The sequence below is a fragment of the Hyperolius riggenbachi genome, chromosome 2 (assembly GCF_040937935.1).
Source record: "Hyperolius riggenbachi isolate aHypRig1 chromosome 2, aHypRig1.pri, whole genome shotgun sequence".
Taxonomy (NCBI): domain Eukaryota; kingdom Metazoa; phylum Chordata; class Amphibia; order Anura; family Hyperoliidae; genus Hyperolius; species Hyperolius riggenbachi.
The window spans coordinates 342,678,945-342,698,716 of record NC_090647.1 but is presented as its reverse complement, the minus strand read 5'-3'; the positions used below and the strand labels follow the sequence as shown (position 1 = coordinate 342,698,716).

Genomic DNA, 19,772 nt, shown 5'->3' with positions numbered 1-19,772 from the left:
GCAACTGACTGCACTCAGACCAAAGGGGACCGAATAATTATGCACACACCACTTTGCAGTTATTTATTTGTAAAAAATGTTTGGAATCATGTATGATTTTCGTTCCACTTCGCACGTGTACACCACTTTGTGTTGGTCTTTCATGTGGAATTCCAATAAAATTGATTCATGTTTGTGGCAGTAATATGACAAAATGTGGAAAACTTCAAGGGGGACGAATACTTTTGCAACCCACTATATATATATATATATATATATATATATATATATATATATATATATATATATATATACACACACACACACACAAGAAAAAAAGAGGTGCATGCTAAGATCAGTTATCACCTGACTTATATACTGTCTCTATTGAATAAATAAAATGTCACAACAAATGCATATTAAGGTATTTAAAGGGAACCTTAACTGCCGTGGAAAAATAAATTCACTTACCTGGGGGCTTTCCCAAGCCTCCTGCAGCCGTCCTGTGCCCGCGCCGGTCCTTCGGTGCCCTCCTGTCTCCCTCCGCCGCTAAGTTTCGTTTTCGGACGACTGCCAGTCGTCCTCGGGCCACTTCCGCATTCCTCGTCGTAAACTGCAGTAAAGAGCGTCCGCATGACGCGTTTGGCGTCATGCACATGACGCGTTTGGCGTCATGCGGACGCGCTTTACTGCAGTTTACGAAGAGGAATGCGGAAGAGGCCCGAGGACGACTGGCAGTCGTCCGAAAACGAAACTTAGCGGCGGAGGGAGACCGGAGGGCACCGAAGGACCGGCGCGGGCACAGGACGGCTGCAGGAGGCTTGGGAAAGCCCCCAGGTAAGTGAATTTATTTTTCCATGGCAGTTAAGGTTCCCTTTAAGCTTCCCAGAATGTGCAAGGTCTAAACTAACTTACTGCTATGCCCTGCATAGGTTTGCCTACACAAAACTCTTTGCACCTCAGGGGCACCGCATGTGGGCCTCCCATGCCCCAAGAAATGGGGGGCAGTTCTGACAGCACCCCAAGCACTGCCACCACTCTGTAGTGCAGCGACTGCACCCCAGGGGGGAGAGACAGAGAACTGCAGACAGCCCACCCCAAAGCTTGACCACTGCCCAAGGGGAACCGTCTATGTTGCCTCCCCAAAGGAAAGATCCCTACTTGTAGCAAATTGGAACAGAGAAACACAGAATTTTAAGTCAAAGCCAATGGTCAGGCAAGCCTTATAACAATGGAGTATTCAGATCAAAGAAGTGCTCCAGTACTGGTAGAAAGCTGTTCACAACTGACAGCTGTGTCCTGTTCTTTGAAGGGGTCTTAAAGGGGCACTATGGCGAAAAATTGTAAAACTTAAAATATGTGCAAACATAAACAAATAAGAAGTATGTTTTTTCCAGAGCAAAATGAGCCATAAATTACTTTTCTCCTATTTTGCTGTCACTTACAGTAGGTAGTAGAAATCTGACAGAAGCGACAGGTTTTGGACTAGTCGGATTTCTACTACCTACTATAAGTGACAGCAACATACGAGAAAAGTAATTTATGGCTCATTTTACTCTGGAAAAAACATATTTCTTATTTGTCTATGTTTGCACATATTTTACATTTTACAATTTTTCGCCATAGCACCCCTTTAAAGAGGAACTCCAGTGAAAATAATGTAATAAAAAATGTGCTTCTTTTTTACAATAATTATGTATAAATGATTTAGTCAGTTTTTGCCCATTGTAAAATCTTTTACATCCCTGATTTACATTCTGACATTTATTACATGGTGACATTTTTTACTGTTGGCAGTTGATGTACCCGCTGCATGCTTTTTTTGGCAGTTGGAAACAGCTGTAAACAGCTATTTCCCACAATGCAGCAAGGTTCCCAGACAGGAAACTGCCAGGAGTACGTACTCAAGAGTTTCTTGTGGGACGGGTTTCACCACAATATCAGCCATACAGCGCCCCCTGATGGTCTGTTTGTGAAAAGGAATAGATTTCTCATGTAAAAGGGGGTATCAGCTACTGATTGGGATAAAGTTCAATTCTTGGTCGGAGTTTCTCTTTAAGTATCATTCCTAATCACTGGCTCTGCCCATACTCCTGGGGCAATGCGCCTATACAAGCACACATATGCACACACACTGGCGAGATTATCTATAGATGCCACATATTGGCCACCATCAATATTATTTTATTGGCCTCTTCAATACCTATTACAACATGTGATGTTAGACATGTGTGCCATCACCTTCTTTCATGTATAGGGTATATGTATATTCACCACTTATATATGGAGCAGCTCTCTTCCCATTCCATGTGTAGCCCCTTTATTATGCAACATCATGTGTAGCAGCCCCTCTCTAGCCTATAGCTCTACATTTGAAGCATCCTTCTTCCATTTTCAGTCTCCTCTTCCATATGCAATTTGCCTTCTTAAAACAGATGGTATACGCAATAATTCAGCTTTAAGTGAGCAACTGTGGTTACCCACAATGCACTACTACTGAATATGCGAACTTTTGCGGAAGTTCGCGTTCAAGGTTCGCGAACCTAAAATCGAAAGTTCGAGCCATATCTAATTATTTTTAATTTTTAGAACTACCATAATATAATTTCAAGTAGCATTTATAACATTTTATTACCACATCTTTCCAAATAAAACCAATCTATAGGGGGGTGACAAAGTTCCTTTTTCTTTAGTAGCTCACCCATGTTTTCTAGAGTTTTTCCATTAAGTAATCTTTTTTCCTTTTCATAAGGCTGCTACTGATTATTCATGAAAACTTGGCAAATACTAAGGAGGATAAATATCACTGTGATATTTTTTAGGACAAAAGGCTATTTGATTAACCTACTGGCAGGGGTTATCCAAAAGATTTTTCTTTTATCATTCTTGAAAAAGGGTTCCTAATCTGAGTTTATATTTGGGAGAAACCTAGTTTCTAAGTAAAGCTTATTTTAATTAAACCTCAGATCCAACTAAAATATTGAGTTTACTACAGGATAAAGCGGAAAAGCATTTCAGGTTTCCACAGAGACGAGCATTCCTCTCTTCCTCTTATGTTGGTTAGTGGCACTAAATATCTCTAACTGGGTACTTACTGTAGAATAGGGAACTATTCTCTGCAAGGTTTGTATTGCTATTTGCATCCCTGTAATATATGCCACGCATGGGGGTCAATGCCCTAAAGTGCGGTAATATTTGCGTGCACAGACACCACATGGCAATGTTACTGTTACTACCAGGGGCATGTACAGGGAGTTACACTATTAGCTCAACCCACAGTACTCGAGTAGCGTGAGTATTTCAACGGTAACACACATTACTAATGAGCAGTACCGTTAGTAACGTTTTTACCGTAGCAATGCTTGCGCAACTCGAGTACCGATGCAGGATACACTGCCAGTAGTAATGGTAATATTGCCATGTGACTTGTACTGTAAGAAATAATGATTAGTATGGGTCACATCTTCCATGCTTTCAAAGTTTGCTAAGAATGATTTGGCTAAAACTGGGATTTAACTTCACCGAAATAAAACTTCACATTCATTTTTGAAGGATGCTGTGCTATCATATAGCTCTGAATCTTAGTTCACAATGCAAAATGCAATCGCTACGTGCTTAGCAATTGTGATTATCAATATGATTTTCAGAGTGATTTTTAAAGGAATGTGTATTATTATTATTATTATTAATAATAATAATAATAATTATTATTATTATTATTAATCATGTATAACTGTATTCAAGTATTTATTAAATTAATAATTTATAACTGAATTATATTATTTTTTAACATTCTTTTAGGCAGAATTGTTCTGAAAAATGAAAAAAATTGAACCGGTGCTGTGAGAACACCCTCATAGGGTGACACTGCACTTGGGCCAGCAAGTGTAGCGCAATCACCCGCAGTGTTAACCAGCCCTTAAAGAGAGCAGAAAAACATGTCAGACATTCATCTGGCACTGTTCCTTTGTATTAGGTGTATAAGACCTGCGTGAAAAAAAGCTATATTTTGCCTTGATAAAGGGATCCTTGAGGCCTTGAAATATTGGCTTTATGGTGAAAATCTAAAATATGCATTGGAATCACCTTAACGAGAGGGGTGGTTATTTCTTTCTTTATTGGTTCAACAAGACACGGTGGAATCATCCACCTCTATATAACCTGTGCACCCCTTGATTGATATTGGCTACATCACAGAGAGTGTGAGATACATATGACTTTATCAGAGCTGTACAGTGTCTGGACAGCAGGCTGGAACTGTGCAAAGTCTGCCTGTGCAGCAAGCTAAAAATGTGCAAACTCTGGTTGAGCTGCCGCCTGGAACTGTACAAAGTCCAGCTGAGCAGTATTCATAGAGTGTGCAGAGTCTCTCTGGACAAAAGGCTGCTGTGTAGGAAATCTGTCTGAACTAAAGACTAATGCCTGGTACACACCATGCAATTTCCCATAAGGACGACAGTTCGAATCAATTATTTCCGACAGGTCTAATGGGATTTCCGATCATTTTTCTGATTGATTTTGTATAGAAGTGATTGGAAAATAGATTAGAAAAACAGATCGGACCCATCTATCTGACAGGTAATTGCATGGTGTGAACAATTCTTAAAACTTTGAAGTTTCTGTCTCGACAGCAGAACTTTCAAGAGAGGCATATCTGCAGGGGTGTTTGTATAGCACATGCCATGGGTGCCTCCCAGAGCCATAACCAGAAGTTCATGGGTACCCCCTGCAAATATTTGGATGGGCCCCCTCCCCCCTCCTCTAATGGAAGAAAAGGCAATAATGCATGTTCCCCAGGTAAGGGGGGAAAGTGAGGTAGGATGGGAGGTAATCAGAATTAAGGGGGGAGGTCAGGGTGGAACGGTCACCCCATAAGGAAGGTTTGACCTGGGTGTGTGTGTATTTAGGGGGGTCAGTACAGAGTAGGGAAGTCAGAAGAACTGAGGGAATAGTCAGGATGGAAAAGATTAGCCAGGGTGGAAAGGCCAGCCATGGTGGAAGGAAGGGAAGTGAGAGTGGAGGCGCAGTCAGAACTGAGGGATTGTCAGCATGGAGAGGTCAGCTAAGGTGCAAAGATGGAAGACAGGATGAAGAAAGAGTAGTCAAAATTGAGGGGATAGTCAGGGTGTGGTGAGCAAAGTCAAGATTGGGGGAGCAGTCAGAACTGAGGCAGTCAGATTTGAGAGTTGTCAGAGTGGAGACGTCAGCTGGGGAGGAGTGAGATGGAGGTCAACAGTCAGGACTGAGGGGTAAGTCAGAGGTCATATGGGGAGTGGGAGAATGTAAGTATGAAGAGGGGCATTTAGAAATTAAATATGATCAGGGGAGGTCAGCCAGGTTGCAGAGTGGGGGGGGGACATAAAAATTGAGGGAGTAGTTAGGATGAAAGACTGCTGCAGTGCTAGACAGCTACAGCGAGGAGGTTATCAGAATAGCACAAAGGGATAGGGAACAAGGAGGTGGAAAGAGATAAACAGACTTATTAACATGCAGAGTGACTGCAGCAGAAGGTATTCCGATCCTCCGCCTCCCTGCCTGCTCTCCTTCCCTGCACAGTGAGCTGACATCACTGCACAGAGGAAAGTACCAGTAGGGGCCAGCAGGTGAGGCTGCAAAGAGCACTACTTCCGCCCACAGTCTGCCAGCCCTGCAATGACGAGCAATGCTCCACTCTCTCTCCCTTGCTTTACAACTGGAATTAATCATAAGTAACCAGCAGCTGCAGGAAGGAAAGTGAGTTATAATAGCATGCAGATTCTGTTGCCATCCTCCTGCCCACTGTAATATGTGTGAGATCCCCATACTCAGACCCCCTGAGTCACTAGGCCCCGTGCGACTGCAGGGGCTGCAGGGATGATAGTTATGCCCCTCATGCCTCATACATTAGAGAATTTGGGGAGCTGCTCCACAGCATGCTTGGTGTTCCCCATGTAGATAGCTCTTCCCTCCACCAGAGAAAGTTGCAGCTGGTTCTAATTATTACTGGGGGTGCTGTTTGTCCCAGTAGTCTGTAACTGGAGGCCTATTTTGGGGGGCAGTCTCTTACTGAAGGTTCGTGATGAGGGGTCTGTCATAATGGCTTTAGCTGATAGGGGACCCATCTGATGACAGGGTCTGTCATGAGAACTATCTGTTACTGTGGCCCATCATAGCATCTTTTTTTTCTTACAATGCTGGTTTGGGTTTTAGTTTTAGCAAGTTAAAATTGATAAACTTGTGTGGAGGAGAGAGATAAGATGGAGCCAGCACTGCAATTCGGGTAATTTATTCAGTCAATAAAAGCAGAAGCAAGGTCGGATGCAGAGCGGAAAGGTGGGCGCCAGGTCTATGTCCCCCTGTGGACGTCCGTTTTGCGCCGCTGGCGCTTGTTCACCGCAATGGGGAGATTGATTGAATTGATAAAACTGCATCTCTGTAGCTCAACAATGATCAACAATGGTCTGTTGCATAATGCGTGCATTATAATAAGTGTGAACTGCACTGGAGACTGGACTTTTATGCAAAGCCAAGCAGCGAGTTAGAATAACATCAGTCAGTCACAACGCAGGCCCGTGGAATTGTATGGGCAGTGAGTTGACATGCAGTATTATTCTGCAATGCAACTAAGCACTGTAAACTAGCCCTTAGGGATGAGCGTCTGAATTCCGCAGACTTCCGGTCTCCAAGTTTCCGTTTCAAAATCGGCTTTCCACTTCGGAAATTGATATGCGGAAATCGGATTTCCATGGAATACCGCATTACTGAGACTTGGAAATTTTAGTCCAATCACAAAACACCAATCAGAGAATCAATATTTTACCACAGAAATCAGAATACTGCAGACATTTTGGGCCAATCACAAGACTCAGAAGTATCAGGCCCATCAAAGAATTCAGAAGTGCACCGCAGTTGTACGCATAATAGCATACATCCGCAAAATATAGCAGATTCCGCAAAAAGAAAAAGCCTTCTTAATTACCTAACAAAAATGGCTAAAAAAAAACCTTTCCAAGGAAATGAAAAAGATGGAAATCAGAAATTCAGATTTTTGAGGAAATCAGAAAGACACTTGGCGAATTCCACCAGAATCGGAAAGCAGCATTTCCGACCATCCCTAGAAAAGATACTTGACCTGAGACAAAGCTGCCTCTTCCTGTTTGAAAATTTGACCGAAGCCAAATGTCAAATTTTCAGACAGGAAGAGGCAGGCTTACTGCGATGTTCCCTCCCATCATCCTCCCATTCCCTGCTCCTAAGCTTAGACTTACTTTTCCTCGTCCTCATCCATCAATTCAACTTCAGTTCTGGTGCCCAATCCACTAACTTTTAAATTGTATTATTTGAGGGTACCTATTCACATAGCTGATGTGTTTGCAGCATCAGCATTATGCTCTCAGTTCACTGCTGAGATGGTGAAAGTGGAAACTTTAGCTGAGCACTGATGGTCTAACCAACAGCAGAGAAAACACCTTCTTCATTTGGCACGCCTCAGGGATAGGTTTACCCTGTAAATATTGTACTATGTAATCAATTCTACATGGCGTGTAAAGAAATTAAGGAAGCAACAACTGGAGAGGGAACTTTTATTTAGCAACATAAAACATCTACGCAACAGCACACTCCAATGGTGAAGCCTATTTATACAGCTGAGCAGCAATACACAAAAATGATATTTTCACAACAGATGAAACATAGGACAGGAAGCTTTAGTTCTGAGTTTCCATTTTGAAGAGCAAAATGTATTATAGGGCTTATTTATCTTCTATATGATCTGCCAATAAATTTACAGCACCGAAAACCTAGCTACTGTATATAGCTATAAAATTGATACAAAACCAACCTAACACCATGGTCTTATTTCAAGGTAATTGCTGAAGAAGATATCACAGATATCCTCCTAAAGGATACATCTGGCAATTTTGTGGCCGAACTACCATAAAATTTGATAATTGTTATGGAATCGGATGAAAATCAGTGCCGCAACAAGCGTGCCTGATTAGCGATTCAACCAATTTTGGGGCAAATGTATTGATCAGATATGCTGGGAAATCTTGGGCCAATATGGTCAATCGGTTGCATGGCAGTAACAGCATTCGATATTATGATGAGCAATGAATGTGACAGAACCCCCTGCCTCCATCGCTGTCACCCCAGATGTTATATGTGCCCCCCAGTGCAATATCTCACCTGTCTGGCGGCCACAAGTCCACCTGCTCTTCTTCCACATATTCGAGTCCCAAGTGGTTTCTGCGTACAGCACTGGTGCGCGTGTAAAGTCTAACAGGTGCCATTTGCTATGCAAGGCAGTCACTTGGGATGCAAATGTGGAAGAAGAACAGGTGGACTTGCGGTGGCCAGACAGGTTTTCTGTTTCAATATTTTTATTGAATTTTGTCATGAAAGTTTAACAAGCAGGATTGCATTTTTGATGCAAATCATCAGACAGTGAGACAAGGGGGATATTAACAGTAAAAGCAAGAATAATTACAGTGTGGATTCGAGTAGTCTTGCCAATGGCTTCACAGATAACACGTTATATCAACAAATGAACCCATAATCCAATACCGCCCTTATCTCAAGATTCTTATCAGCTCTTGGTGGGCCAGAGCACAGTCCCCACTTTTGTGGAGCGTGGGACTGGCCCATAGATGAGGAGGAGTCAAGAAGATAGGGAGAAGAACGAAGAAGGAAGAAAGAAAGGAAGAAAGAAGGAAGAAAAAGGGAAAGAAGAGAATCTGATCATCCATTGGGGTCTATAATCTATTTTTGATAATTATCTGCTCAGGGTAGACCAATAAACAATCTCCAGGGGTCCCATATTTTAGAAAATTGTTTGGCCTTGTCTTCAAGTTGGCTAGCCATCTGTTCTTGAATCAGAAAGGCTGTCACCCTATTCTTGACTTCCTCAAAGGACACAAATTGCGTCCTCCATGCTTTAGCAATCGTCTGGGAAGCTGCCACAAAAATAAAATGAGCTAGAATGTTCTGAGTTTTGGTAAGGGAGTCTACTTTGTGATGTAATAGAGCTGACCAGGGGTCCCTGGAGATAGTTTTGCCAAATAGTGCAGATACAAGTCTGTACACCCTTCCCCAGAATCTAGATAACATGGGGCACGACCAAAAAATGTGCAGCATATCTCCTCTCGCTTCACATCCTCGGAAGCACCTGCCTGAGTTTGAGGTGGCTAAATGTGAAAGTCTGGCAGGGACCCAATACCACCTAAATAGGACTTTGTAGGCTGATTCAATCATCATCAAGTTTAGAGAAAGTTTTGGGACAATAGCCCATACTTTTCCCCATTCCTCTTTGGTTTTGTTATTTTTCAGGTCTAATTCCCATCTAGTCACATATTTATGCTGGAAGGATTGCGGCGGATCATTCAGCAACGTGTATAATTCAGAAATTATACCCTTCGAGAAGGGGTTCTTATCACAGAGGCGTTCAAAACCAGTGAGAGGGAGGGGGAATTGTGTTTGAGCAGGGAGGAGGGTTTGTAACCAATGTCTCAGTTGTGTATACCGGAACCATTCTCCCGCTGGAATATGATATTTTATTTGAAGATCTTCCCATGTTAGAATCCCTGTCCCTCCTATCAGAGATTGTATTTGTTCTAGACCATTGTTTCTCCACCATTTAAAGATGAGTGGATTTTCATGCCCAGGGGGAAATCTGGGATTATTGATAATTGATAAAAGTGGCAGTGTAGGTGACATCAATTTTCGGGAGTACCTAACATTGTCCCATATAGCCAGGCAGTGCTGCAATATTTTACTTAAGTTTCGTGGACGCAGAGGTTTATGAAGCCACATTGGGGTCTGAACCGATTGGGGAGCTGAGGCCAGTATATCAAAGATAATCCATGTCGGCATTCTAGTTCCCTTATAGAGATCAATCAAGTGTACTAATTGAGCTGCATAGTAGTAATTACATAAATTTGGAACTCCCAGACCCCCGTCTCGTTTATGTGCATATAAAGTTAACCTAGGGATTCGAGGGCGTGATCCGGCCTAGATAAACTTAGATAATCTTCCCTGAAGCATCCTAAGGAAGTGGGGAGGAACACGTACAGGAAGCATCCTAAAATAATAAAGAACCTTTGGCAATAGGGTCATCTTTATAGAGTTTATCCGGCCCAGCCAAGAGAGGTTATAGGTAGACCATTGCTGCAGCAACTGGGATATAGTTTTGACCAGAGGATAGTAGTTGTGCTGGAACAGAGTTTGATAGGATGAAGTCAGGTTTATACCTAGGTATTCCAGGGTTAGCATTGGCCGGGTAAACGGAAAAATAGATTTAAGAGATTGGAATGTTTGGGTAGATAAGGTTATATTTAGGGCCTTGGACTTTCCTACATTGATTTGCAAACCAGAAATATTAGAAAAACCTTCCAGCAATGCCAATAATTCTGGTATGGAGCTTTCAGGACGGGATATAAACAGTAGCAAATCGTCCGCAAATAAATTTAGTTTATGATGTACTCCTGCGCACTCGAGTCCTGAGATGCTGGGATTTTGTCTGATTGCTTGAGCTAAAGACTCGATAGCCAGTATAAATAAAATAGGCGATAACGGGCACCCTTGTCGGGTCCCTCGGCCTATCGTAAAAATTGGGGAGGAATAACCACAATAGTGTATACTGGCCGTTGGTTGAGAATACAGGACTTTGATCCATTTAATGAAGGAAGCTCCAAAGCCCCATTTGGTGAGGACCTTAAATAGGTAGTCCCAGGAGACTGTGTCAAATGCCTTGTATATGTCTAAGGAAAGACACAATCCTGGGACTTTCCTATCTCTGAACGATTCGATAACTTGTATTGCTCTTAAAATTGCGTCCGACGCTTGACGGCCTGGCACAAAGCCGACCTGGTCTTTGTGTACAATATCTGCTAAAAATAGGTTTGTTCTGGTTGCCAGAATTTTGCCTAATAGCTTATTATCTATATTTAGTAAGGAGATTGGCCTAAACTGAGTCGGGTCGAGGGGTTCTTGATCTGATTTAGGGAGCATTGTGATGTCTGCTTGTAAGGAGCTAACATGCGGGAGAGAGCCTTTTTTATATGTGTTAAAAAGAGACACCAAGAGGGGGGTCAAGACTGCTGAGAACTTTTTATAGAACAGGCCTGAAAACCCATCTGGGCCTGGCGTTTTGGATATCTTCAGGGATTTGATGGCCTCTTGAACCTCCTCGGAGGTGATGTCTCTGTTTAATAAGTCTGTCCAGTCTGTTGAGATGGTAGGGAGGTGGATAGTCTCGAGGAAATTGTCAATATCCGAGCTGTTGGAGAGGGGCTGTTGTGTATATAACTTACTGAGAAAGTCATAAAAACTGGAGGTTATTTTATTAGGGTCTAAGGTAATTCTCCCTTGTGTAGTCCGTACAGTCAGTGTTGGGGGCTTGTAGACTCTATTCTTAAGTTTGTTGGCCAGCAGGGTGTGGGGTTTATTACCCCATCTGTAATATTTGTTGCGCTGCCATCTGAGGTGTTTCTCAGCTAAGTTAGTCAGTTTTAAATCTAACTGTGTGCGTAAATGGTCTCTGGTTTGTTTTGAGCTAGCAGAGGGAGTGGCCTTCCATATTGATTCAGCTGTCTCTAATTTGTGGGACAGGTCGGTAATTTCTTCTTGACGTTGCTTTTTTTTAAAGGAGGCCAAACTAATAAGGCGACCCCTAACAGTAGCTTTAAAGGCCTCCTATAAGGTAATTGGGGATTGTACTGACCCGCTATTGTCATCTATGAATTCTGATAGAAAGGAGTGGATTTTTCCTAAGGAGCTATCGTCCGAAAGCAATGAATCATTCATTCTCCACCGGAAACTAGTCTTCCGGGGCACCAGGGAGGAGAGTTGCAATAGGAGGGGACTATGGTCCGACCAAGATACTGCTAAAATTTTGGCCTTGGTGGCATTAGGTAAAAGTGCTTGCTTTAAAAAGAAATGGTCAATACGGCAAAAACTTTGATGAGGGTTAGAAAAGAACGTGTAATCTCGTGTGGTCGGATTAAGCTCCCTCCATACATCAAATAACCCTTGGGAGTGGAATAGAGTATTAATTGCGTTCGGACGGGGGGCCCCAGGGGATTGGGAAGGAGTATTTTGAGGGTGGGGTTTAGATCTGTCTAACATTTCGTTTAGTACAGAGTTCGTGTCCCCACACAAAATCAGTGTGCCTTCGCTGTGGCTTTGTATGACCTGTAATAAATGTGAAAGGAACCTTTCTTGGAAGCTGTTGGGGGCGTAGTATGACACAAGTGTGATACGAGAGTCATGTAAATCTCCCACCAGTAGAACATATCTACCTGTTGGGTCAGATATTTGAAGATTGCATTTAAAGGAGAGGCCTCTACGAAAGGCAACCGTGACTCCCCTCACCTTCTCGCGCGCCCGAGAATGATAAGCCAGAGGATAATGGTAGCTGAGGTAGGAGGGGCACGAAGAGATAGAAAATCTTGTTTCCTGAAGGCAGACAATATCCGCCTTACAAGATTTATAGAAATGAAAAGCCTTTGTTCTTTTTTGAGGGGCGTTAAAGCCCTGAACGTTGTGGGATATAATGGAGAGATCAGCAAAATCAGTTAGTATGGCCATCTTACCTCAGGTAGCGTCCAATATCGAGCTGAATTGGGATCAGAAGTTGTACCCAGGATAACTTCTTTGAACCCAATGGACTGATCAGAACCTAGGAAAGGGAGTAGGGAGAAAAGAAAGAAGAGAAAAAGAAAAAGAGAAAAAAGCGTGAAGGACAGAAGTGTGCATCCCCCTGGAAGGAGGCCAAACAGGGGGGTGCAAAAAGAAACATTAAATTGGCTGGCTCTGCATCGATCGGACGCAGAGGAACCAAAAAATCTACCTGGCTTTACCGCCGGTAAAGCCATCCAAGGAACAGGAGGGGATCAAGTGGTCCCCCCCACTCGCACAGCGTGTCTAGAAAACATGATGGTCAAGTTCCATCGCAACGGGAGATATACCACTCACCTATATCTTAGAAGAAATAGGGTCGCAAACGCTGTGTGCCCAGCCCAGCCCGGCCGCGCCACGGAAATGTGGCGCAGCAAGGGCTGGTCTCCGAACACACCCACTTCAGATATAACAGTAATGAACAGTGCTTAGTATAACATAATAAAAATTTCAACCTGTAAAAGTTAACTTCTTATTAGCATGTAAACATGGATGCGAAGGGCAACAAGTTCAGGCAATAATCATCCATAAAATAAGGAAACATAAAGATATATAAGACTAATGGAAAGGAGTATAAATTCCCTTTTTTGGGCTGGGAATTTGCGTGAGCTCAAAAATCTCAAGCTTTCAGGTTTAAGGCACACAAGGCAGCTAAAGAGGGAGTTCATCCGGGGTCCAAAAGTCGGGAAGGTGAGTCAGGGCTATTGCGACGTCTCGAGGTCGTGCGTCTTGGTTTCACCGTTTCCCAAAGCGGAGTTGAGCGTGCAGATTGTTGGCTATGGGTGGGGGATCCTGCTGGGAGGCGTAATTTCAGTTTTTCAAACTTCTGCTGAGCCTCATCCAGAGTTGAGACAGCAATTTGCTTATCTTGGTATGAAAAAAGCAGTTTAAAGGGGAACCCCCACTTGTATTTTATCTTGTGAGCAATCAGAATTTGTACAAAAGGTTTCATAGCCCGCCTACGTTGAACCGTGGCAGGGGCTAAATCTGTGAACAGTTGGTATGTGTAACCTTGGAACGTAAGTTCTCCTTTGTCTCTTGCCGCTTTCAATAAAGCCTCTTTGGTGTTGTAAAATGTGGGCTTGATAATTATGTCTCTAGGAGGGCCGTTAGGTTTCAGGGGTGTAAGGGCCCGATGGATCCTATCAAATTCCAGTCTATCAATAGGGATAGTTGGGTCCAGTTCCTGGAATAAAGCCGTGATTGTTGAGGTAAGATCGGTGACAGTCTCTGGGACCCCTCTAACCCTTAAATTCACCCTTCGGGCTCTGTTCTCAAAGTCCTCTAGCTTAAGCTGTGTGAACTGTGAGTCCGCCTGGACAGATTCCATCTCCCCTTCATGTGCAGCTAGTACTACCTCTGCTTTATCCATGCGTTGTTCAAGAGAGTTAGTACGCGCACCCAGCTCCCTTATCTCCTTCTTTAACTGAGACGTTATTTTTTTTGTAGTCTCGTCTAACTTACGCTGTAAGATCAACTCAAATTGTTCTAAGAGCTTTTGGTCCCTGTTTGGGGCTTCCCCGGTACCTTTAGTTGTGTGGGCATGTCTCTCCGATTTCCTTGTAGATTGGGAGCAGGCTGAAACACTGCTGTCATCGGAGGCCTGAGCAGGGGAGCTGCTGCGCTGTTGTCCGGGCGCCATCTTGGGAGTATTCTGCCTGGGAGAAGAGCGCCGTGCAGAGGAGTGCTTGCGGGGTTTATGAGACCGCCGACCTCCCATTCGGGTCCAGGAGCTGCAGGTGGGTCCGTGTGTGCCTCTGCCTGTATTCAAATCCCGCTGCTGTGCGGATTAATAAGGCTTGTGCGAGCGGTGGGTGCGGAGCAGGGCTTCTATGCCGCCATCTTCTTCGGCCGCTGGCCACGCCCCCCCAGACAGGTTTTAATGCAGGGGCATCCGGGGGCACATATAACATTTGGGGGAACAGCAACGGAGACAGCGAAGTGGCGTCACAAGGCCGATTTTTTACATATCTATCAAGGTCCTCTTCTAAAATCAAACCCAATAAACACAGCTTAGAGTCTAGTGTAGCCAGACATCCCATTTTGTCATGCAGGAAATGAGTAATTTGCCTCCAAAAATCAGCTATTGGGGGACTTTTCCATATCATGTGATAAAAGGAGGAGTCAGCGGAGCCACATTTAGGACAGATTGGAGAAGTAGCAGGGTGGAACTTATGTAGACAATGAGGAGTGAGATAAGACTAATGAATAATATACAACTGAGTGAGTTTCTCTCTATCCCAGTCCTCACCGTCCAGATCCATCTCTAGTGCAATCCATCTGTTCTTGGAAGGAATATAATAGAAGTCCAAGCTATGTTGTATGAGAGTGGCATACAGTTCACCCAACAGGTTTTTAGTCTGTCCATTTTGAAGCATATCAATAATAGTTGTACAGAAACTACACCAGAGCCAAACTGCTCCCAAAAGGCATGCATCAGCTGGAGATACCTGAAATGGAAAGATGGAGGTAAGCTAAACTTAAATTCTAGGTCTGCAAAGGGAAGTAGATTTCCATTTTGAAGAATTTGTCCTATATATACCACCCCCTTGCGACCCAGGTGGAGGAATCAGGCATTTTACTGAATTCTGCTAGATGTAGATTATCCCAAAGCAAAGTGTGTATTACATTTTACCAATTTTAAAGTGTTTCATTTCCTCTGGCTGCCCCTTCTCCTCTGCCAAAAAAGTGAAAGTTATTGAAAAAACTGCCTATCTCCAATTTGAAGCTATGCTCTGAAGAAGCAACGTTTTTGACCCTCTACAACAGGGGTCCACAAACGTTTTGGGTTGAGGGCCGGGTCAACATACTTCAGATAGCTGGGGGGCCAGAGTATACATAAAATGATGTAGAAGTCTTTGCAGGCCAGACAGTGAAGCATACCCAGGTGACAACCTGCAGTCCAATTGGACAGCAGTGTCACCTGATGTGGAATTTGATTGAAAACCAGCAAATTACTGCTTTCTGGCTTTCATGTGGATGAGTGGTGCCAGCACTGCTACTCCAGGGCTGTGGAGTGGGAGTCAAGGAGTCAGAGCAATTTTGGGTACCTGGAGTAAGAGTCAGTGGTTTAAGTAAACTGAGAAGTCGGAGTCGGATGATTTTTGTACCGACTCCACAGCCCTGTGCTATTCTATATGCAGACCACCAACATGTGAATATGTAGCTGACCACTTTGTGTGTGTGGGGCCGGTAAAAAAGCCTCAGGGGGCCACATTCGGCCCATGGGCCTTAGTTTTAGGACCACTGCTCTACAATATGGCTTCAGGAAGCATCAAAGCTGTGAAACGGCCCTCATCTAGATCTGCAATGATCTGCTTAAGTCAATAAACAGAGGTGAATGTTCCATCCTGATTCTGCTTGATCTCTTAGCAGCATTTTTTTTTTGTACTTAATTTTTATTTGAAATTTTGTGAAACTAGAACATAACAATTTAACAACAATCAAAGAGAAATGTTACAAATAAAGGCAATTTGACAAGAGATGAATAGCCAATAACAGTAATGTACAACATAACCTAGAGACAACAAACTGATATGCAAAGTATAGCAAGTCAGGCTCCAAAACAGCAACGTAATGTATTGGGGCAGTGGGCATAAAGAATCTCATGATCCAGTGGTCCCATATCTGGGCAAACACATGATGTCTGGATTGCAACGTGTAGGAGGTGCACTTCATAAGCCACCAGATTTTGTCTAATAGGGCCGAAGGTGGGGGTAAAGGACCTTTCCAAAATGTTGCAATGTGGCATCTGTTGGCAACACAGGCTAATGCAACAAACTTGTTCTGACACTTGTTAAAGTTACACTGAAGCAAAAAAAAGTTATGATATAATGAATACACTGTATTTTAAACTATGAAACAGAGCAGAGATAATGGCCTCAATTCACTAAGCTTATCTCCTGTCTTTAATAACGTTTCTATAGTTATCACCATGGTGATGAGGCATGTAATATTCAGGAAACATTTCACCTCAGGCAAACCTAAAGTTAACTCTTCTGTCTTTAAGTTAACGCTTAAAATAACTCCAGAATTCTAGACAGGCTGTTAATTAACTGCGTGTGAAAATAACTACAGAGGAGGTAACTTAACTACAGAGGAGGTAACTTAAGGAATGAAGAGATAAGATAACTCTCTCACTGTGTGGCGGTAAGTTTTCTCTTGTCTTATTATCTCCAGCATGATCTTAGTGAATTGAGGCCAATGAGCCTTTGAACTCCCCTGCAGTTAAACCTTATCTGAAGCTGTGTCTCACTGTTTCTTTGATGTATAGGTGCTTCAGAAAATAGGATTGCCTCCACCCCAAAGTGGGTCGGAGAGCGAGAGCAGCTCTTTTACATAGATAACAACTGAATTTTCTTAACTCTTCCTGTACTGGAAGCAATGAGACTCTGTTCATTGATACTAATGTTCTATTTCTTAACTATACTACACATACAATTCATTATCGTATACGTATATTTTTACTTCAGATTTCCTTTAAGAGCCAAGTATTTTTGAAATATTTCTAAACTCAGGTGTCCAAGGTGACAGATAACTGACCAAAGCAAACATCCCCATTATTTTGAATGGGTGGGCAAGACCACCAGTAGGGTTCAGTGTCAGCATTAGGAGTAGCACAGTGGAAGCATAAACTTGGTGAAGATGGCAATATTTTAATAATCTCTTTTTTTGGGGCGGGGGGGGGGGGGGGGGGATCAGGTACCATTCATAAAAGATCGTACAGTCTAACTTGCAGCTATGTATTGATCTGAGACATACCAAAATGCTTTGAGTCCTATGGGAGAAACACACTTTACAAATGTTATTAAAGTGAACCTCCAGACTAAAAATCGACTCAGCAGCACTGAAAAGGCCTAGTGTTAATTTAACAGTTTCACAGCATCATAACTTTGTTTCTCTTAAACAAGCCTCATTTTTAGCTGCACAAAAAAAAACTGCCCGGGCATTTTTCCCCTGATGCTGTGCAAAGCATGATGGGATTTTTGATGTTGTTGTTCTCGTTCTGCTGTTTTGGTGTAATTTTTTTTTTTGACATTTTAGTTTGACATTTGAAGCCTAGCGCGTGCAGCTGGGAGGGGTTATCAGGACACAGGACAGTTGGAACTGTGTCTCATGCTCCCTGTCACCTCCTTTCAACCAAAAAGATGGCTGCCCCCATGACAAAGATGGCAGCCCCCATGAATCACAAACATTTGCCTGTTCTTTTAAAACAGGGTGGGTAAAAGATTATATTACCTATCTATTCTAATTAACATAACTAATGTAACTTAATGACAGTATGTTTGTTTAGGCTGAAGTTCCCCTTTAATAAGGTAGAATACCGTGCACAGGAAGGCTGTTCCCTGAGGGAGTGCAAATTGCCAACAACTTAACTTTAGATACAACTTGAAGAGAAAGGGGCCATGCACATCCCTATTAAAACTTCACTTTTATTCAAATTGGTTAAAAGGCATGCATTACATGTCCCATAGGTAACAGAGAGAGGTACAGGCAGTATGGGGAGGACACTTTACAAATGTTATTGTGTGCTTTCTTATTAACATTTCCTTTAGTGCTCTCCCAATTAATTTACTTATTTCCACAGGCCTTCATGCCATAGCTTGTAATTTGTTTCCATGAACACAATTTTGTGGCATTATAGCCATTTTTTTCAGTGGATTTAATATATTAAAATGATCCTTGTAGCAAACTTTAGAAATATAAACTGTGTACTTGATGAGAACAGAGGCGCCAAAAGAATAAAAAAAGTATTTAAAAGTTTTTAAAAATTGCGTGGGAGGCAGTAGTGGACTACCTCCCGCAAGCAGACACAACAACTGTGTATTCAAACAAAGGGAATGTTTATTGGTATACTCCAAAGGTAGATCGCAACGCGTTTCGCAGGTCAAGCCCGCTTCATCAGGCAAATACAGGACGGAGCACACAACAGCAGTATGTCCAGGTAGCACTTCCATGGCAAAATAATGTTTTGTTCCAGTGCTGCCGTCTACAGAAATATATGCAAGTTATAGCTTATGCTAAGAGTGTCAAGGAGAAGTCTATTGGTGTATGGAAGGAGGAAGTATCTCCCTTTTTGACCCTTCAAGTATAGATTGCTTCACTAGCCATCAGGGAACCCTTCTTCCGTTGGGTGGCCCTCCTTCCACTGCTGACTGATACCACTTCCTTACCTTTTCTACTGTCGAAGGTCAATGTGCAGGGTACAAACAGAATTATTCATAGTTATGGCTGCATGCACAGCTCCACTTCTATATTCCTCTGTCACATGAGCCTCTCTCTGTGATGCATGGCAAGTGAGGAAGGCAGATATGAGAGAGGAAACCTAGAGAGAACATGTGCATGGAGCAAGGATTAATCTATTCTGTATGGTCACTGTGCCAGCCTCTGTATTGCATGGCAACATGGCAGTCCTACTTATATAAAGAACATTGTGGCTGCGCTTGTTATAGTAAGGGATTATTGTATAGCAGGGGTTAGGAACCTTTTTGGCTGAGAGAGCCATAAATGCCACATATTTTAAAATGTATTTCTTTGAGAGCCATACAATATGTTTCAAACTGGGACAGTGCGCATGCGCAGCAGAGGGCTCATGTCCCTGTTACCATGGTAATGTGTATACAGTTGATCCGTCGGGCAGGGGAATTGTCAGACACGTCTTCAGCTCATTTTGGGTTTCAGCAACATCAGCAATTTCCCCGAGAGCCAGACAGGGCAAATACTGACTAACAGCTTGTACAATTAGCTAGCTGACTTGGGAATGGATTCACTTTGTAGGACAAGATCTCCGCATTTTGGTCCAATAGGCTGCCTGTCAAGTGACAGGTAGCCTATTGGGCCAATCAAAGTGCGGGGATCTCATCCTACAAAGTCACTGGACCTGACAGGAAGCAGTTGTTCATTTTGAGGGGAGCGCAAGTGAGTTAGTAGTGCATGCTACAGCAGTTGCGTGCCTATTTTGAAAATTTTACTTGCGTTGCCACACTAAGCTGCGTGGCTTGAGCAGTGTAGCTTAGTGAATTAACCCCTACTGATTTGTCTGTGAGCCAGATGCAGCCATCAAAAGAGCCACATCTGTCTTCCGAGCTTTAGGTTCCCTTCCCCTGTTGTATAGTAACAGGAATTACATAGTCACGGCA

General features: G+C 43.0%; 1 protein-coding gene across 1 annotated transcript in view; it reads right to left on the bottom strand.

Moving 5' to 3' along the window:
- Positions 1 to 7,322, bottom strand: part of LOC137546725 (gastricsin-like) — a 37,894-nt gene extending 30,572 nt beyond the window's left edge. Inside the window, exon 1 of the mRNA XM_068269498.1 lies at positions 7,227 to 7,322. Coding sequence (XP_068125599.1) covers positions 7,227 to 7,246 — 20 coding nt within the window. The 5' untranslated portion in view covers positions 7,247 to 7,322. The remainder of the gene's footprint in view (positions 1 to 7,226) is intronic.
- Between the last annotated feature and the right edge of the window lie 12,450 nt (positions 7,323 to 19,772).